Source organism: Vanellus vanellus (assembly GCF_965231255.1).
Source record: "Vanellus vanellus genome assembly, chromosome: 2".
Classification (NCBI taxonomy): Eukaryota; Metazoa; Chordata; class Aves; order Charadriiformes; family Charadriidae; genus Vanellus; species Vanellus vanellus.
The window spans coordinates 108,531,505-108,553,412 of record NC_138906.1 but is presented as its reverse complement, the minus strand read 5'-3'; the positions used below and the strand labels follow the sequence as shown (position 1 = coordinate 108,553,412).

General features: G+C 39.2%; 1 protein-coding gene across 1 annotated transcript in view; it reads right to left on the bottom strand.

Moving 5' to 3' along the window:
- Positions 1-603: 603 nt before the first annotated feature.
- CD226 (CD226 molecule) overlaps positions 604-21,908 on the bottom strand; it is a gene marked incomplete at both ends in the record, with an annotated part of 31,861 nt that continues 10,556 nt past the window's right edge. The window contains 6 exons of the mRNA XM_082499210.1: positions 604-738; positions 1,330-1,340; positions 1,425-1,500; positions 1,987-2,047; positions 2,913-3,024; positions 9,820-10,152. Of these exons, the coding sequence (XP_082355336.1) occupies positions 604-738; positions 1,330-1,340; positions 1,425-1,500; positions 1,987-2,047; positions 2,913-3,024; positions 9,820-10,152 (728 nt within the window). The remainder of the gene's footprint in view (positions 739-1,329; positions 1,341-1,424; positions 1,501-1,986; positions 2,048-2,912; positions 3,025-9,819; positions 10,153-21,908) is intronic.

The window sequence follows — 21,908 nt, the reverse complement described above, 5'->3', positions numbered from 1 at the left end:
GCTGTCAGATAGCAAGCTTCTGTTCATACTTTTAAATCTAGGTTCAAGGATCCCTGATATATTTGCTTTTGTCAGCTGAATAGTATTGTTTGCCCAGCAGCAAAATAAGACCTCCTGTGTGGAAAATCATGGATATTTATTATTCTACAGACCTCCCAATTTGAGATGCAAAAATCACAGACGCAGACAACACTGAGTACATTTTCTTTCTCACCCTGTCACATAGGCTTCTTAGACACATAGATTTCTCGGACCAAATTAACTTTATGTAAACACGTGCAGCTCCATTCTGCATATCAAAGCTGTTCTAAAATTCTTACTTAAAAGTACAGCTACTGGTTAAAAATGTTTAAATCGCAGAAGTACAAATAATCTTTAATTCTACGCATGAATCAAAGGATACGCTGATGCAGGCTGCAACTCAACACAAACACAACTGGTGTGACCTGGCCCAGGCTGGCTGTCCAGCCAACGCAGCCCACGCAGTGCTCGGCACAGCCAGTTTGACCTTCCACATCTCGCCAGTGCAAAGAAAATCAAGTCTAAGCTGCAAATATAAGGCCTGCAATTTGGTTATTTCATTCTTAAGATGGAATCTAACAGTCATTTCTTAGATTTGTGTGAGACATTTCTGCAGTTGATGTAAATCTCCTCCGTCTGCCCAAGGGATGATTCTTCTACTCTTCTTTCTGTGTTCCACGTGCCCTGAAAATTGGATCTTCCATAATTGTTAGCAAGCTAAAAGAGCATTAAAAAAACCCCAAAAGCTGAAGGACTTTTCTCAAAACAGCTACAGCTTTGAAAAAGGAGAAAAAGGACAAATTTTCCTCATATGCTGATTAATTATGGGGAAATATTCAACCATCAATCAAAATTTTTTTTGTCTTCTTGTTTTCTATGAATACATTTCAGGTTCAAGTCATATGAAAAAAAGAAGTTGCACTTCAAATATGTTTCCCAGCTGACCCACATCAGGTGCCTGGTAAAGCACCAGTGGAGTACCCCCTTCCCCTCGCATACACACTTCAGATGCTGAAAAAGTCTCCTATGTCAACCTTAAAACATGAATTACTCTAAAGGTCTCGACTATGCTAAGAATTAGTCATGGCATTAAGACAACTTAATGTGATGGTGCCTTGGTTGACAGGCGTGGGAGGAAAGATGGTTTCTGAAGCAAATGGCTAGTTCCAAGCATATGGTCACCCTAGGAAGAGTTTCATTCTGGTACAAACAGTGACCCAAGAGTCAGAATGAGAGAAATGGAAATAGCAGGAGGTCAAAAGGCTTTACAAGGACATATCTACAGGGGAGCTCACCATTGGATCATACAGAAGGGCCATCTGAGAGGAAAGAGGTGGAAAGCTAGAGTCTCGCATCCACTGTGAGAATGGGGTCATTTCCCTAAGCACCACATTACTCCATACCCCAACTTAGGCTATGAAGAGACAAGGCACAAGCAGTGAAGTTCGTTCCTGTCTTTCCACTTCTAAACTTCAGGCCCTGAATAGGATTAAAGGGGGGGGGGGAAGGATCAGAGCACCAAAATGTTGATTGTTACAATACAAAAAGAAAGGAGAAGCACTGAAACAGCTGTCCCAATGAATTATAGTGAAGCTGAACTAGAAGAAATGGATAAAGACAAAGGGTATCACGGGATCCAATTTTTTGCCTCAATTTTTCCATTTTGTGACTTGAGGAAAAAAGGTATTAACAATAGAGAAATAATACAAAAGCTAGCAAATCAAACAAGCCAATTTGTTAATAACACAGGAGGGTCTCTAAATGTAGCTGTAAATCATTAAAGAATATTAATTAAAAAATAGTGAATAGCAATAAGCGTACTTTGAAACATTCAATTTTTCCTGTCTGTATAGTTTAAGATTAGACTGTAAGATTCAAGGGATATGAAGAGTAGATACAGAAGAGAAAGATGTTAAATATACAATACAAAATACAAGTAAACTTCAGCTCTCCAGCTGATCTTACCCGGGTCCGAGTAGAGTATGAAGCTTTTGATAAGGCTTCTGTGATCCTCTTCCTCTTCTTTCTGATGACACACATTCAGCCAGAAACACAGTGCAGGGAACTGCGTCATACATGACAGTATAGTCCAAAATATCTACTTCCAGCATACAAGAGAGATGCTGGTATTGCTTACTTTCCCACTGAAACCAATAAATACAATAAAAATCCAAGCAGTCTTTCTTCTGACTTGCAAACTGTAACATGCATGAGATTATCAGTGTTTTATAAAAGCCTCGATACAGATTTAAAAGGCCCTTTGATTCAGGGGAAAATGCAATAATATGTCGCAAACAAGTTCCAGCAGCCTTATATATTGTGGTAGAGGAAGAAATATTTTTTCTGTTCACTATTTCTGCTCACATTGGAGGCAGAGATTCTGGATCAGACTACTAGTGTGTATTTGGCAAGGAATTCAGCAAACTTAGATAATGATTTAAACTATTAGTTTGGATCTAGCTGTGAGCAAATTTGGAACATAAAATCAGAAGATAAAAAATGTTAGAAGATGTAGAAAACCTCAAGTCATCACCTGTCCTTCTCCATGCACAAAATAGGAACAGCCTATGCCTAAGTTTATGTTATTCCTGACAAATCACCCTTGGCAGGAAGTTTCAGCTAATACCATTGTAAACATTTAGCTGACTAAGGAAATTGAGTAAGCCATTTGTTTTTCTAATGTGAAAAATAGAAAAAAAAAAAAACAAAAGTCACTTTTTTCATTGGCTATAGAACTGATTATTTTTTTCATGTTCAAAATTTTGGCAAGAAAATTCAATTTTCACATCTACCTTTTCTTTAATTCTTTCTGAAGAGGATAGTAGGATGAGCTGTTAAGACCTTCATACTTACCTGCTTTAATATATTAAGCAAACTGGTTTGTTACTCACTTTTTGCAATAAGCAGTAGTGATGCAGAAGATCCGCAGGAAAACTAACAGTAAGACAGCAGCAGAAATTCCTCCAGCTATGTAGATAATAAGCCATTTACGATCCCAAGTTGCTAAAATACAATTGTAATAAATATGATTAGTATTTTGTATAAACCAGCATGAACTTTTTATGACAAACTAAGTTGAAAATCAACAATTATGTAGAGACATTATTCCGTGACAGCTCATGCTCAATATTGAGACCTCACAACCATTTCCTCATTTCTAAAATGCCTTTGTTATGCTGAACTCACTCTTATGAAAGTTGGGACTGGGATGACCAAAGGTGAGTGAACAGAGCACAGTGGTATGAAAAAAACAGTGATGCTTTGTATAATCCTTTCCCATCTCCTTCCCTCCCCTGGTGAGAAAGCAGTCCATACATCAGTGACTCAATATATGGATAATAAAAGCACTCAGATTATTTAAGTGGTGTTCTTGGCATTGTAAAGGTTGACCCGTAAGAGATACCTAACACTCATGCAATAACTTCCATGGGCAACAAGATATTTTTCAGAGTACCAAGCAGATCATCTCAGTCCTCAAGAGGTTTTCTGCTCAGTACTGCACACAGTTGTATCAGTTATTTTCTGCTCTAATTAAAAAAGAAATCTGTTCATGTTTTAACGAAAATATTTCCACAAAAATTTCTCCTATTGTGATCACTTTTTTTTAATAACCTTGTACTGTACATGCTTTGATGATGAATGTCAGGAAACCCACCCTATTTGTTCTAGCCTAAGCAAAAATGCTTTCTTTGAGAATTACAATCAAGGCAGGAAAAGTTACATTTATAGTGACTTTGCTTAAAATGCATTGACTTCTTCAGCATGGAGTCGCATCTTCAAATGAAGCTAAGGGGCAACATGTAATAATGAAAGGGTAGAGACAGGCAAGACAATGGATTCAATGTATAAATCAATATACTATCTATATATTCTCATCGTGCTCAATTTTGCGGAGAGGTGATATCTCATTTTTGCGGTAAAAAAAAGGTGGAGGAAACAACAGAGCTAATAAAGTCACACAGGCAGCCCACAACACAAGTCCTCAGTACAGTTATGCATATAAAACACTCAAGAATTTTTATCTTGTCAAAATTCCGAACTTGGTTAGTGGTAGCATTAAGAAAAAAAAAAAAAAAAAAAAGAGTATGTTAAACCACTGAACTTTAAGTCAGCTTTTTGCAGCCCACCACAGTGCCCTGCTTCCTGCCTCTTTGTCACACCTCTGCACTAGTGCTCTGCAGGCTTGAGACTAGTAGCACAAAAAGCAAGCAAACACAAATAGTATGTGACAAACATTTCTGTACATAGCGTATTTGCGGTTGGTGGTATCAGCTCCTACAGGAAATGTCTTAGCCAGATGATCTTACCAACTTCTAGCAGTCTCAAAGTGACCCATGTGTCAGCAAGGTCGAGGAGGCAAGCAGCGCGTGTGGCTCTGCCCAGTTGACTACCAAAGAAGAAAAATTTCCTCCATGTTCTTCAGTTTCTCAACATGCGGCAGTAAAACAAAACAAGCTGCACAAAAAAGTGAGGATGTCCTGGCGTGGAAAAGGAGTAATGCCTCTTGTATTACTTATTACAAGAGATGGTGGTCATATCTTATGGCAGCGAACTTGTTTCTTGCGTTTCAGATAAACTAGCGATCCACTGGTGAACAGGGACTAAAAAACTGTCTTTAGGTTAGTCCCTCTCTAATGTTCTGCACTCTGTACAGAGGCAGATAGCATCTGAAGATGAAACCACAGCTGCCCCAAAGAGCTTTCATTCTGGGTAGACAAGAAAGTTACCTGCTCAGTTCATAGACAAAGGAAAACAATCAGTATCGCTGAGGACAGTAACCCCAGCTAACCAGCTGCTGAGCTATCACCAGGTGGCTTTTCTCTCCTGCACCAAAAAATTCTCAGCTTCTTATCTGGCTGTCCTTAATACCAGTTGAGACTTGCTCAGGTACACCTCTTTGGTATTAATGTGCTCATTGGAAAGGATAACAAAAAATACCCATTACAGAAGTTTCTTACCCTTGAATTCCAACGTTATTTTACTGGAAAGAAAAAAGAAAGAAAATTCTCTCAGAAGTTTATGCTGCTGAAGGTATGTGACACAAGAGAGACAGCTGCCTGATAACAAAACCTGATGACTTTTGTGTAATAACCGCATATGAAATCACTTTACTTCCAGCATGTATTAACTACTCTGTACTTAAAATGACAGGATGGTGCATACAGTTATGTCCAAATTCAGGAACAATTATAATCGTTTTTTTTCCAAGTGTTTAGCTACCCACCACAGAAAATCATTATCTATGCCAATGAGTACTTACAGAAATAAGGAGAAAACATCCTGTAAGCAATAAAGAAAAAATTTTAAAATCTCATATTTAATTATCATCAAAGATAAGTGAATCTGGATAGAGTTCCAGACTTCAGCAGCATCCCCATCCTTCAGCCTAAGCGCTCCAAACCTCATTTTTCTTTTCCTGAAGTTTCACCTTCATTTTTTATCAGGTCAAGATAATAATCTCTGAGTTAATGAGTTTAAGAGCTGAGATTATCAGCTGTCAGTTAAATTTGGATAAGCAAAATCATTAGATTTTTTTTTTTAGAACCGACAACAACTCAAAGCCCTTTTGCCTTTTCTCATTTGAAGTGAGCAAAGCCTTCCTGAAGCATTTGTTTTCTGTAACTATACAAAACCTTTTGTAATCACTGACTTTAACATAACATTCACGATTTTGCAGAAACATGTCAGAGGCTTGTCATGTGTCTCTTTAATTCTTCTGTTCTCATCAAAGGTGATATGCTGACGGGAGGCTATTAAGTGTATTTTCAGCATCAGTACAATTTCTGCTAAGTATTAGACAATGTGTCCCTTTCTCCCCCATCTTCGTAGCCTTGGCATTTTCTCTGCAACATTGTGAAATTTTGAGGGGGGAAGGTTTTCGACCTTCAGTGCTCTGACTTCGCTTTTGAGTAGGAAGCACTGATGGGCCAGACAGTTATTGCTTTTAACAAGAGATTTGAACTGCACTGGAAGGATCTTCATGTAACTTGTCACGCACCTTGCTGGATGGGCATGTATGGTATGCTAAATAGACATCACTGAATAATTTTGCCCAAAACTGAAAGGCAGAAATCCAGCGCGAATGCATTCATGCCCAGAGAAAGGTGGTTTGTTGAATAGAAACCCACAGACATGGACCAATATCTTTTGTTCATATTGGATGAATTCCCGAAGAAATAAGGGAAGCTAATTTCACTCCTACCCTGATTCTCCTCACCTGCGACTGCAGCCTTATCTTCTGTCTGCTTTCTATGGCACAGAAGTACTGCTGCCTCCTCCCAGCTCAGAAGGACTTTATGATAACTCTCAGTGACTGAACAAGTAGTCCCTTGCTTTTCACCTGGGTGCTATGAAGATCACACTGGGTGCTATCAAAAGACACTTAAAGTACAATTTAAAGGCATAGTCAACATGGATTCACAGAGGGAAGGTCCTGTCCAACTAATTTGACATCCTTTTAGGATAAGGTCACCTGCCTAGCGGATGAAGGGAACAATGGCTGGATTCTGCACCTGGGATGGAGTAAGGCTGGGCACAAGTATAAACTGGGAGAGGAGTGGCTGGAGAGCAGCCCTGAAGAAAGGGATCTGGGGGGGTGGTGGACAGCAGGCTCAATGTGAGCCAGCAGTGTGCCCTGGCAGCCACGAGGGCAAACCGCATCCTGGGGTGCATCAAACACAGCATAACCAGCCGGTCAGAAGAGGTGTTGGTGCAGCCTCACCTTGAGTACTGTGTGCAGTTCTGGGCCCCACAATTTAAGAAGGATATTAAGGTACTTTAATGCACCCAGAGGAGGGCAACAAAGCTGGTGAAAGGGCTAGTACAAACCATAATATAATTCTGAGCCCTAAAGGTACATTTAAATACAACCACCAACCAGTGAGAACACACAGCAACACACAATGTTTCTATTTTCCTTCGTCTATGAGAGCTTGCTATCCCACTTTCTCCTAAAGCAAGAAAAAAACTTAGTAAATCTAGAAGAGCCTAGGTCTTCAAGATGGAATAAGCATTTCTTTTTCAACAGTTTTAATTCCGTATGACATCACCCCTTCTTTCCCAATCATCTACCAAAATAATGCATGGATTTTAAGTCTGCTTCCTTCCCTCAAAAACGTGCGAAAAAAATGAAATATAATCAAAGGAAAAAGCTAGGTAAGTAAAAATCAGAAACAGGTTCAGATGTGGAACCTGGTGACATGACCAATCTCCATATTAATAGAATTTTTAAAAGGAGACATATGGTGGAGAACATATCAGAAATTAATCCAAAGTCTCTTGAACACAATATATGATTATTATTCAGCCTCCTGTTTCTGTAAGTGTTGTCCAACAAAAGTTACACTACTTTATATACACATGTTGCTTTATGTGTTCCAGGTTTTGAGGTCAAGAAAGATTTGCAGAAGACCCATTTCAGCTTACTGAAAAACAACAATCACAATATTTAGTGGGATAGAATAGACAAACTTAATGATACTGAATGGATCTCATGGTTTTCTTTGCAGTGATGTTCGAAAACATTAAATGCAGCGTGCCAACTTCTACTGATACAAATGCAAGAATATCACAGGCTTTCCCAACACTTGAATACCTATTTCCCTCTCTCTTCCTTTTTTCTTCGTAGGAATTCGATGCCGTTTCTCCTTGCAAAAATACATTCACCTTTAGATAAGAAGCAAGTTGCTTCTTTCTACTGTACCACCTCTTTGAATCAGCAGTTTTGGAACCATCATCAGTTCTGCAAATAATCCTGTGCTCTTATTTCCACCTCCTTTCACCCAGGATTTCTTCTCTTTAAAAATTCTTGGCATCTTCTCAATGATGGCTTCTCAAAACAAACAAAAAAAAAAGGGAACAAAAAGTTTCTTATCGTTCATCTTACCCTCTTTCAACATAAACAGAGCTTACTGTTTACAGTGCAGCTATTCTCCCAACTCCTAGACTCAGCATTTCAAAACATGTGTGGAACTGGGCAAGGTGAGAAGATTTGCAGTACCCATGCAGAATCACACCAACAGACTAAAAACATTGGAAGGGTTTGGTAGAAAATCCAAGCTAGAGTGTGGCTTAGCTGTAATGCTGAGCCAAAGAAAATGAAGTGACTGAACTGATAGAACATACACAAAAAAATAGTGTGGCAAGTTTCTGTCACCACTTGGTTTATTCAAACCACAGCTGTTGCATCCAGAAACGTCATTCATGAGTTTGTAAGAGACTTCACTGGCTCTATCACAGGGTGCGGTGGGAGCTGACACCTGGCCTGCTGCTCCTTTCCCCTTAGTGTTTCTCCATATCTCACTGGAAATATTAATAGTGTATTATGAAACAGTTCCAAATGTTAAAGAGAAGTAATTGGAAATCCTTGACACTTCACTTCCTTAAGAATTAATGAAAGTTCAACAAACGCGCTTCATAATATGGAGTGAGGTCTTAATAGAGAGACAATAGGGTATTTTCTGAATCATACTGTACTTCAGCTTCTTCAGTGGTTTCAGACCTTTTTTTCTCTCCCATAAACAGGCATAACTATGCTGGCATCCTTAGCACTAAAAATGATAAATAGCATTTGTTTCAAGAGCAAAAGAAGCATGGAAGCTAAACTTTTGTTTTGGAGGAGAAATAGTTTGTGTAGGTAGAACTGACAATTGTTAAAATTACTGTATTTTTTTGCAACTCATTATTTGATTTCATTTTAGTATGATCATCACTGCACTTGGAATAAACAAGAAATTTTTCTATTGCTCTGCAATTTGGATATGCTTGATTATATGAATATGGTCAACATTTTGAAGTCCAAATGTTTAAAACTATCAGAGGTGAGACGAATTTTTCTCCTGATACCTCTTTTCTTTTCATCACATTCCGCTCAATTTAATGGACTTTTATGGTCAACTATTCAGAGTGAAGCAGGTCGGCATTTTTGTCCCGAGCACATTCTCCACTTCTGAAAAACAATATCCCAGATCACACATATTCTGAAGTTTCATACCCATGCCACAGCTCTTAGTAGTGCCAAAAAAAGGTCTACTAATAGTTATTTATTCCCAGGAACAAAAGCAGTACCCTCAAAAGATACCACAGAGATGGACTGAATGCTGCAACAGGAGAAGGACTGGGGTGGTACAAGAACCGCACCTAAAATGCATGCTACAGAGAAGAACCAAAAGCGAGCTTTTTTCAGCCATAACAGAAAATAGAAGTAAAGGTGGGATTCAGCTCACAGTCTGAGAGATCTTGCTTTAATTGTCTACACATGGAGACCTGATTTTCCATTATAATCACACTGTGACAACAGTCACAGCAAAACCTGGAGAGCTTCTCAGCTCCCCCTAAGGAAACTCCTTACATGAATATGGTATTTTACATTTTACAATTTTTTTCATTTTCAAATCAGAGTGTGCTCTTTGCCTTTTTTGGAGGGTCTCTGCCTCAGGGCCCTGCGGTGCACTCTGCTAATGGGGAATTCCCCTCGTGGCTTCTCTGGGAGAATTCCCACCTCTCCCTGCAAACTCAGGCAGTCTCTCCTCTTCCAAAGTGTCTCCTTCCTAACATCAAACCAGTTTCTCACAAACAGGTCTAAAGTCCCATAATGAGATCAGACAACCTTAAAACCAGCTTCTTTCTGTGGGAAACAAGATTAATTGTTAACTTTGCTGTCTTTTAATACTGCTAATTGGAATGTGGTATATAAATAAATCCTCACTTTTTATTGAAGTGCTATTTTATATGGGTAAGAGTGCTAATACTGCAGAAGGTCCCACTGTAAAAATATTTACCACTTCCTCCTTTACTTACCAGCCACAATAAAACTCATCACATAGGTTTTGTTTCTTCCAGTAGCTACACAGCGGTACGTTGCAAAGTCAGAGTTGGTGATGTTTTGAATGACGATCATGGAGTTTGCCTGATCAGAGCAATCCACCAGTGTACGCTCTTTGAAATCTGGACCAAAGCTTTGCTTTCCCGACGAGTTGCACAGAACAATAATATCTGCCTGCTCTGCTTTAATCCTTTCCCACTTCACTTGCTGCACTGAATCTCCAATTTTATAAGGGCAAGTAAAAGCGACGTTTCTTCCTGGCTTGGTAAAGATGTGATTATTTTGTTTCTCAGATACTTCAAAAGCATCTGTGGAAAAGGACAAAAAAAAAAAAAAAACAACAAAAACCTGCTTATAATTCATTCAAGGGAACTTAAGTATCAACAATTCCTGTGTGACAAATATTAATGAAATTGACTTACAGCAGAAAAATACTCAAATAATTTGAAATATTGAAAAATGTCATTTACACATAACTATGACTATATTTTTGTGCACATTTAGGCAAAATGGTCTTAAGGAACTGTACAGCTGTGATGACATTGCAAGAAGACTATTTCTCTGTATTTTGAGCACATGAATGTTTTATTAACAGTTTCAGCAAATATTCAACAGCATAAATTATGGGGACAGTCTAATTAAATTTGTGATAGTCTTGTTCTGCTTTCACACTAATTATAATAAGAAAATGGTTTGATGTCACCCTCAGGACATGCATTAGTAAATTATGTTAAAAGACATTCCAGCCTATGAACTCCAATTCTCCCATTCACAAACTCCACCACTTAAATTAAAAAAAAAATTATTATCCCTTCCTATACTCAGGAAAAACCTGTGTGATATAGGCTGTGGTATCAAAGGAGGCTTCCAAACAAATTCAAGACTTCCACCACATCTGAATCATAGATATATTGTATCTTAAACATAGAATCATAGAATCATTGATGTTGGAAGAGACCTTTAAGATCATCAAGTCCAACTGTTACCCTAGCACTGCCAAAACCACCACTAAACCATGTCGCTAAGCACCACATCTTTTAAATACCTCCAGGGATGGCTACTCTACCACTTCCTGGGGCAGCCTATGCCAATGCTTGACAACCTTTTCTGTGAAGAAATTTTTCTTAATATCCACCCTAAACCTCCCCTGGCACAATTTGAGGCCATTTCCTCTTGTCCTATCTCGTCACTTGGGTGAAGAGACCGACCCCCACCTTGCTACCACCTCCTTTCAGGTAGTTGTAGAGGGTGATAAGGTCTCTCCTCCCTTTCAGGTAGTTGTAGAGGGTGATAAGGTCTCTCCTCAGCCTCCTTTTCTCCAGGATAAACAACCCCAGTTCCCTCAGCCGCTCCTCATGAGACTTGTGCTCTAGACCCCTCACCAGCTTCATTGTCCTTCCCTGGACACTCTCCAGCACCTCAATGTTTTTCTTGTAGTGAAGGGCCCAAAACTGAACACAGTATTTGAGGTGGGGTCTCGCCACTGCTAAGTACGAGGGGATAATCACTTCCCTAATCCTGCTGGCCACGCTATTCCTGACACAAGCCAGGATGCTGTTGGCCTTCTTGGCCACCTGGGCACACTGCTGGCTCATGTTCGGCCAGCTGTTGACCAGCCTCCCCCCAGGTCCTTTCCTTGCCAGGCAGCTTTCCAGCCACTCTTCCCCAGTACTGTCATGCTGCATGGGTTGTTATATTGGGGTTATTGTTTTTAGCAATAGAATTCACTGTTTACAAATTAAAAAAAAAAAAAATTAAATTTTCAATAGAAAGATTTTCAATATTTCTGATATTCAGAGCATTCAAAACCCATTTGGTTTCTAAAGTCAGTTTTCTAATGCCTATATCTCATAAGTTAGGGTTAACACTGTCATCTTTTTGAAGATTTTAATGTTGAAAAAGATTCATGATCAGACTGCTTTTCCTACACGGTAAAAGGACTGATCTTTCAATCTTTTCAATGAGTTTCTTTTTTTATTAGATGTCTTTAAGTCAAAAAATGTCACTACTTTATAATTTTTATGTGTTTGCCTCTATCTATGGCAACAACTGGATGCTGAGACAAATTGCATTGGTAAAAATGACAGTCATTAAATGCCCCAAAATCTGTTTATTAAAAAAAAAAAAAAAGTTTTAAAATGAAGCTGTAGCCAGATTCATGGGATGGGATGGTTACAGTAACACTCTGAGTGGAACTAAATATGCTGTAGGGCTGAGCTAGATTTAGATCCTCCTTGCTATTACATTTTTATCAAAAATCTAGGGCAAAAAATTGCTGGTATACTATATTGCTTTGGAAGCTGGTAGTGCCAGGATTGTCAAAATCATGGGTACTAGAGAAATCAATACAGGGTGGCCTCGCTTACTTCCTCAGCTAGGTGCAAAGAATAGTAGGATTTCGTGTGGGCAAGCATCTAGGAATAAGGGATTCCATTTATGTTGACAGGTTGGAGACTTCATTGCGGACGTGCGTGACTTCTGAGACTTGCACAGTCTCTGTGAAACAGTGAATGAAAAAGTCTAGCCTGCAAGTTTTTATCAATGGAACACAGCACAGAAAAATTACATTCCCTCTGCCTTTGGAGACCAGAAGTATGATTAAAACATTGAAATGCTGAAAGACAAAAGGAACTGTGTCTAATGAGTTTACCTAAAAAAAAAATTAATGAAGAACTTGAAGATTCATGTAGACTGCAGTCAAGGAGACAGAAAGTTAATGATAGACAAGGACAGAAAAGAGATAAATTCACTAAACCAAACAGAAGGTACAACACAGTGAAGCTAATTAACTCCTTGCACAGCTTGCCAAAGACAGCCAAATTTCTATTAGTGAAGACAGCTGCCAAGGCTGGATAATCATTTAAGATACACTAGTTCCAGCGTAATTTACTCCTGGAAACCTAAGTATTATTCAAATCAGACTACTATGATTGGACTCTGCACCTGCAAAATATGTTCCTTGAAGTGCAGTCCCTCAAAAGTCACCACCCTAGAAAAGTTGTTGGTTTTTTTTTATACCTAGCAGATTCACATCTGCAGATTCAGATTCAGATCTGCTACGGAAGAGAGGTAAATGAAAATGCAATTGAAACTAATTCTCTCTTGCCCGTCATACTCTTACAGGTCAGATCCTTACCTCATCACCCACTTTCCAGACCACTTAACTTCCAGCAACTGCCTGCTTTACAATAAACCACATAATAATAATAAACCCTGAGAAATCTTGTCTTATTCACTGTGCAGTCTTTGCTGTCTTCTTCAGCTACGAGCAAGCCCTACTGCTACCCACGCTCTCCTTAGGAGCCTTGAAGTCTCCCCGTCTGCTCCTGGGTCCATCCTTGTTGTCCTATTCATTTCATGCCAATGTTATCCTGAACTCCAGGTGTTTCTCTTATCTAAACATGCTTATTAAGGAAATTACATGTATGATGATGATACCTCCCACCTTCCAGAGGATTCCCACCTGACCCAAAGGGCAGAACCAGGACTGCATAAAAAAAAAGCCTGCTGCCCTGCTGCACATTTGCTAGAAAAGTATACATTATACATATGGTGAACTGGGAACAAGAAAATAAAATGTTTTCCATCAAAATAATGAAAATCCCTTCTGTCGTAAAATTTGCTAGTTAACTTTGTATGTTGTATTTGACAAAAATATATATCACAGTTTCCCAATAATACATAATACTACAACATACGATAGTATACTGTAACAGGTACATGACAAAGCTAAAGTTGCCCTGAACTTCAGTGAAGAATTTCCACGTACAAATCTTGATATATTTGTGTAATTTGCTGGTATACAAATAATAAACAATATGTTAATAGTGAGAACTATGTACAAGCAGCCAAATTAAAAGTGAAAGAGTTTTGAGATTCTCAGCCGCTGCACATTCTGTCATAACCATTTTCAAACACAGACATCATGACACATTTCATTTTTTTGCATTGCATGTGTATTTTACTTGACAATATGCAGCAATATTCAGGTACTTTCACTCTTGATGAAAGATGTCAATCGCTCCCCTTCTTACAATAAGATACCTTGCAAAACTTAAATGATTATGTAAGGCACATACAGTGGAGAATCAGGCCTACGTAGTTCTAATTAAATCTTCCAAGTACATTGAAGTGTTCCAGGCTTTTGTTTTAAGCAATTGTCCCATTTTATTTTGACACCAGCATCAGCATAGTTCTTTCATCCTCCCTCTCCTCTGTTCAATCACTTACTTACTTTATTTAGCACCTTTCTGCACACAGTTTCTTTGCTTTCAGACTGGTACGTGTGGGCTGAGAACCTCCCGCTTTGAGAAATACTTCTACGGCACACCCACGTACCTTCACCCACACGCACGCACAACCCAAGGTGACACACCCTGTGTGAAAATTTCAGAAATGCTGGGAAAAAAAAAAAAAAAAAAAGACTTCCCCTGCCCTCTGCTCATGCCGGCCACTGCCACTGTTGCCTGCTCTGCCCGCTGCCATGGCCACGTCATCTTCCTCCTGGACAGAAAGTAGGAGGAGGTGGGAGCTACTCATGGTACGTGCACTTGCCTCTGCTTAGTCAAGAAGTGCTCTGTATTTGATATCCTCCCCACATCTCTTTTGGCATAATGTTATCTCATCATATCTTGCAGTTACGCTTTTTTTCTATTGGCTTTAGGGCAATGAGACATATAAAGGAGAAGAAATGTAAGCCTTCCTATTTTCAAAAATGTAATCTTTCAGAATTTTTCTTGGAAAGCAAATCTCAGAAATACAGAGGTATATAACAGTGTAAACTAACTTCCCAGGATTTAAAGGATCAAGCAACTAAAATGAAAATCTGTGGCAGGGAAATTGTTGAAATTAAAAAATTCTGTTTGGAGGGAAAATAAAATAATGGTATAATCTTCCCCGCCACCCGCCCCCACCCCAGTCCCTTTGCTATAAGCAAGTAAAAATTGAAATCAATGTCATGTAAAAGTTTGGACCCCATTCTTTTGGGTAAAGTCTTTATACTTTTTGGCTCCTGTCATCCTTTTAGTCTCAATAGGATTAGCTGGTTTTGTTGCTTCAAAGGAAATTTCCTTAGATCCCTGGACTTGTTTTCAGCTACATTATTAATTTTTAAAGTAAGTATCTGTGACATTTTAATTACTGTTCACTGCAGATTTATAATCTTACACAAGTTGCAGAGTTTCACTCCGGACTACACAGAAATGTCATGCATACCTCTTAAAACCATATACAAAGGAAATAAAATTCATAATTCAACATCAGTTCCGGAACTTCAGAAAAGCAAAATTCAGCACAGTAAAATAAAATGCATAGAAACACACCTCTGGCTTTGCATGTTTCTGCATCTCTGCTGAAGCTTAGCAGATGTTAAGTGCTAACAGAGAGTTGCATCAGCTGCTGCGGGCAGATGCACACACTGCCCAGCAAGAAACGTGGGGAGTCCACTCCACCCCACCCCACCCTCAGCCATCCCAGCTCACAGATATTTTCCACGTCCTCCCAAGTACCGCAAGGTCAGGACAAGTTTGTACTGCTCAGACTGATGGTAACAGAGTTAGCTCCGAAGTAGCTGCCCTTAGGAAGTAATGCTCCTCATCAGAAACAACTAATGACCTTAGCGTATTTTTCAAAACTGCAAAGCTAACTTAGCTCTTCAGCAGACACAAGTTCCCAGGTCCCACTTGGTTTACTGGAGCTCCGCATAAAAGCACAATCTTCTTCCTCTGCTTATAAAAAGTGGGAAAATAAATTGCAGATGAAAAGGAAGCTTAAAATTTTATGAAGATGAACTACCTCCGGGGCTTTTCTTTTCACCAAGAAAATCAACTTTCAGATGAGAAAATACTTCAAGACTGATCCCTTCACCCTTCCTGAATAGGCTAAATATGGAATTATATTTAGCTCCCAAACTAATGTCTTCCAACTGTATTAGCACATTCCATGCAATTTTGTTGAGTTTCTAAATAAAATGGTTTTGTTCTTTTTTGGATGAGACAGGAAAATAGGGATGTGTAGCTATTAAAAAAGTTGGAACAATAAAGATCTTAATTTCTAATGAGTTACTGACACCAGTTCTACCATCAGACTCAGAAACCAACACTAGTGTGGTGTTTGAAAAGGATGTATTTTTCTAATTGCAACTCTTTGGATCATAAAAGTTAAAATGAAAGCATTTTCATGCTCCTATACCTTTAAAACATCCCTTTAAATATACATTAAGTTATATTGTGACAATCTGTACCAGTTATTAATGCTGCATGATATTATAAAAACTTTGCATGCAATTTTAATTCACTTGTCACCTTCTGTTTGTTTATGCATATTCCACTGCTCTTTGCTGTTATTTTACTCTTTTAAATGGAACTTTAGTTACCGAGAGTGCAAGGAACAGGAGAATCCAAAGAGAGGGATGGAGAAAGAGTACAGTGCTAATAAGAATGAGAAAATCACCCTCTCTTCAGGTATAAACATTCATGAACATTCAGCAAGGAGAATGGGGTTGTTGGGGAAGAAGTTATCTGATAAAAACATATAAACACTATGCCAGGATTCATCTGCAGGAGAGTCTTGAAAATATAAGAGGTCAGAATTTCAGTTTCATCCTCTGCAGGTATTTCATCACCTCAGGATGAAGGGAATTTTACCAGCAATAGGAGTTCAATGAGCAGAGAGGTGGAGTGACAGCGGACACCATGCTCAGCCTTCACCTATTGTTAATGATCCATATTGTCCGACAGTGGATGAAGAGAAATGCTATACTGAGAAACCACATGTCACCATACGTGTGCGTGTGTGTGCATTTGTGCCCACCTGATCATATCTTCCATGAGGCTCCTGAGGGTCACGCTTCAGGCAGAGCAGAGGATGTCATGTTTTAAGCCACAGAGAAGAAAAAAGGCAGGGGAAAGGGGAAGGGAAAGGATGTGAAAAATCAAACTAGCTCCGAAGGACAACTATTTGCACCAATGTTTCTCAGGAGGGAAGCCAAGGGTGCCAAGGCAATGGACAGGGTACACACCTGTGCTGTCCGGCAGCATTATAGTGCCCAGGAGTGCAGCATGAGGACATGTTGGGGGGTATTGCTGCCCTGCATCTCAGATCCTAGATATTACTTGTAATGGATTGCTTTATATGTTGGAGAAGAAGGAAAGATACAGTTTATTTCATTATAAGTTTGCTATGCAGCTTGGTAGCAGGTAAGAAAATGTAAGAAATCTATATATCATCAGTATTTTTTACAAAATGTTTCCTTTCAATTTCATTTTGTCCTTATTAAGTTATAAATTATATTCCTGTCTGACAGGCCGGTTGATAGAAAAGTTCATCATTAGAAACATAAGCAGTAGAAAGAGGTTTCAGCAGACGGGGAAATTTCATAACTTAAAATATTAATCACCTCTGAGGGATTTCTTTTAGAGCATTTGGAAGTGTAACTATCTAAATCTGTAATTCCTTTTACTCTCTGCTTTTCACCTACCCCTGTTCATTCCATAACCTAACATGTATTTCCCCAAATAAAATATTATTCAATCTGTGCTAGTCTGTACTATCTCCTTAATTTTGAATATTTTAAAGCTGTCACTGTGCACTTCCCATTTTCCCCTGCGATCGCATCCTGTAATGATTTCAAAATCCCATTAAACCAAAATTCCATCAATCACATTTACACTTTGAGAAACAAAAGACCAAGTCATGAAAATCTTGGATCTGGTTTTAACTACTGGGTGCCACAGCAGTTATGGGTAATACTAGAGATAATACCATACTTCAGTTAAGTTGAAGTTCACAGTGGTTGCTGCAGTGGCATAGGATTAGGGAATAGCAGCTGAGAAGATGAAGTATTTTCATTTTATAGAAGTGGGAGAATATTTGCAAAAACCCAAAACCAATAAATCCTTTTAACCCACCAGATTCAACTCCAGGTCAGATTTGGCTTTTCTAGCCCATTCATACCTGGACAGTGTTTCAAGGTTCCTTCCAGGTCAACTGCCCCTGCTTCCATCTCATCTATGCTTCCTTTTTATATTTGAGTTTAGTCAGGACCTTCTTGTTCATCCATGCAGGCCTTCTGGCATTTCACTTATTTCCTGCTTGTCTTGATGGACCATTGGAGAAGGTTTTGCTTGAATTTTTTTTCTCCATCACCCTTGGGATTGGTCCAAGCAGATCTCCGAACAAGCCAAATTCTGCTCTTCTGAAGCCCAGATCCTGGGTTTTTTGCTTTTATTCCCTTCTCTTGGGTTCATGAACATCACTATGCAGCCAAGGTTGCCCCTGATCTTAACAGCCCCAAGTTCTTCCTTCCCTATAAGCCTGATGTCGAACTGACTGCATCCTCTCTTCAGTTGTTTAATCATATGAATAAGGAAGTTCTCATCAATGCAGTCCAGGAACCTCCCAGACTGACTATGCCCTGTTGTGTCGCTCCTCCACAGATGACAACAGGTGGTTGAACTCTCCCATGAGGACCAGAGAATGTGAAGATTCTTCCAGTTGTCTGACGGAGGCTTCATCTCCATCAGGCCTGATCACCCTGATCAGGCAGTCAATAGCAGACGCTCACCACAACATCACCTGTTTTTCTGTGTTCTAATCCTAACACATAAACTCTCGTCTGGCTCATCATCCATCCCTAGGAAGAACTTCCCACATTCTCACTGGTCTCTCACGTAAAGGGCAACTTTCCTCCCCTGTCATCCCCACCTGTTGATCCCAAAGAGACAGTACACAGCTATTGCAGCATTCCAGTCATGTGAGCCATCCCACCATGCCTTTGTGATCCCAATGAGATCAGAGCCCTGCAAGTGCATGTAAAGCTCTAATTCCTTGTTTGTTGCCCACACTGTGTTTGCCGGTGTACATATGGTCATCCAGTTGTGTTGATTTCCCAGAAAAGGTATGAGAGCTTCCCCACAATATGTCCCCTCAGCATTTTCTTATTTGTGTGGACACACTTGTAATGGTCACCCTTGTGCCCTGATCTGTTGTTTTCAGGATGTTCCCTGTCCGTCTAATCCCACACCATTTGCTTGTCAACCCAGTCCACTTCCTTGCTCATTTGTAGGTTATCATCTCACTTTCATGTTAAAGCTCCCCTCACCAGTCTGTTGGCAAGAATGCTTCTTCCCCATGTGCCCAGGTGGATTCTGTCTCTTCCTAGCAGTCATTGATCATCAAAAAGGGTCCATGGTGACAAAAGGTAACACCTTGTTGTTGACACCAGCAGTGCAATTGGATCTTGACCCAAAGAGTCTGCCCTCTCTTCCCAGGGTTTTTCCATTCTTCAGCAGGATCAAGGAGACACCAACTAAGCCACCCATGTCCTTGACCACCACCTCCAGCACCATGTAGTCATGCCTGCTGTGCTCCAGGCTCATCTTTGGTGTGCGTGAGGAAAAGCAGCAGGGGTTAGGAGTTTGAGGAGTGGGCAACCCTTGGCAGTCTCTCTGCAGCATCCTAGAGTCTACCATGGCAAGCAGCAAACCTCCCCGGGCAGCAGGTTGGGTCAGCAGATGAACAGATGAGAAGTAAGAGTCATCCCCAAATTATCACAAGACAGTAAATTAGTTAATAGCTATAGTATCCAGCTGACATGTAATGCACGTTCATCAAAACAATGCTCATAGGGAACTTGTAAAACAATCCTTCTAATTTTATCTTACTTTGGTAAAAACACAGCAGTCCTCATGGGTACTGAATGTTACCATTTTTTCCTTAACATAGCATATTTTGATGCAAACGAAGTAACCAAGAGTACATAACAGCATCATTATTCTTAGTAACTAACTGAACATTCAAAATGGTAAGGAGTAAAAAGAAAAAAAGGGTTGGGGGGGTGGGGGGGAGTGAAAAAATCCCCAGTGCTGAATAAAAGGATCTGGATGCTCTGATTGCTAGCCAAATAGAATCAAAAATGTTATCATGTTGTCTGTTTCCAAAAGACACATTTTCTCAGGTATGTCAACAAAGTCATATACAAGACAAAGGAGGCATTATTCTGCTTCTTTAAGCAATAGTAAGACCTTAGATGGAACATGGTGTTTCATTCTATCATCTATCTTTTTTTAATAAAGTTATATATAAACTGAAGAAAATTGTGATGAGAACACAAATGATTTAGAAATCATGAACTAAGAAGAAAATTGAAAGAACTGTGTTTATTTCATCCAGTGGGATGACTGAAGGCTGGCAACATGAGAGCCTTCCTCCGTTTTCAAAGGACTACAGTGAATAAACTCAGTATTAAACAAGAGATATCTAGGTTAGCTATAATGGAAAAAAGATCTCCTTGTAAGGCTGGTTAAGCACTAGAATAACTACACAAGAGTATTATGCATGCACTTCCAACATGGGAATCGGTCAGAGATGATACAGATATGCTTATCCTGCCTCAGAACACAGAGATGGATGAGATTAATTTGGAATGTCTCTTCCAGCCTGAGTTTTCCACAATTCTATAATTCCTTTTGATCTAAGCTTTTCCTTCAGAAAGGAAGAGGAGATATCTGCTCTGCTCCCAACAGGGCCGGTTCGGGCTTTTTCCCCTGGCCTTTGCTACTGAAGGAGCATCCAATCTGTAGTTTGTCACAGGAAATAAAAAGTAAGAAAAGCAGCATTTAACAGGTCAATAATCACAGCAGAGGCGTGAAAAAGGCAGCTTCGCTTTCCTCCATCCTCTTGCTTTTTAATTAGGTGCTGACAACGGTGGTTGACACTGTGTAAGATACAGAGATAGTTCTTGCTCTGGGGAGCTCAGAGTCTAAGAGCCGAAGAATGAAGGTCCCTCAGGATTAGTTCTTGCTTCCATGTGCTTTAAAGGGCTGATAATTTTTCACTGTAGACCTATGAATCACATTCTAAATTGAGACAGAGATAAATAGAAAGCAAGCTATTTCAGGTGGATAGGGACTTGAAAAAAAAATCTATGCAACGTGCTGCTTTTGGCAGGCAGAGAACATTAATATAGAAGTAAGTGCTGAGTGGCATGGATATCATCACACTAGCTAAGAATAGCAAAGCTCTGTCTCTGCTATCACAGAAGAGGTTGATCACTCTATTTAAAATATGGGAGTACTTCACGGTACATCTGGCATTTAAATACTCTATTAATGAACTTCCATTCTTGTTCAGAGTTGCTAGCAAAACATACCCCCTGACCAAATGGTCCATTGTCACTGATTGACAGAAACACACATTTATCCATGAATTGAAGAAAAAAAACTAATCCAGTCATATAACAGAAAAAAAAAGAAAACAACTAATTATGCAACTCTGCATAATTCACATTATGCATGCAAAAGTCACTATGAACATCAAAAGAATATTTCCCATTCTATTCAGAGCATAGCACAGGAATTTTTAAGTCAAACTAGTACTATTCTAACATCTAACTGAAATAAACTTCTGAGAAAAGAAACGTAAGTTCCGTAATATACAGAAATTCATGTTAGAATTCAACAGTTTTGAAAGGCAAATAACCAATCACAGGACAAAAATATTCCAGGTAATTTTTACTATGTTCACTCTTTATGTAAATAAACATAAACACTGCTGTTCCATAAAGGCCAGTTTTCATTTAAGCAGATTATATATCACATAGTTCTTCACTGCTGAAGACTTTTGACTTTCTGTCTAGATGTGTAGCGAAGTCAGGGTGTACGGGACTATAAAAACATCAGGTTGTGATCTCTCTAATGATGTTTATTGTATTCTATATTTTAAGTTAAATTTGCATTGTAAATTTGTCCATCATATATTTTAAGATTGTTGATCCAACTTTAACTGATTGAGTTCTGCATCACAAAGCTCTTCACAAGTTGATTTACTTTGCCTCTAAGACAGTTTTTGTCTACACTCAATCATCACCTCTGTTTCTGTTAACTTTTAAATTATCAATATCCTAATTATGTACTTCAATGGAAGCTTAAAGGCCTTAATTCAGGGATTGCCACATATTGATGCAACGCAACCTAGAGAACTAACTATTAATAAAGCCAAGTGGTTTAGGAGGATGTGTGAAGCATGAAAAGCCAGACGTACTTATCAGTACTTCTCAAGGCAGAAT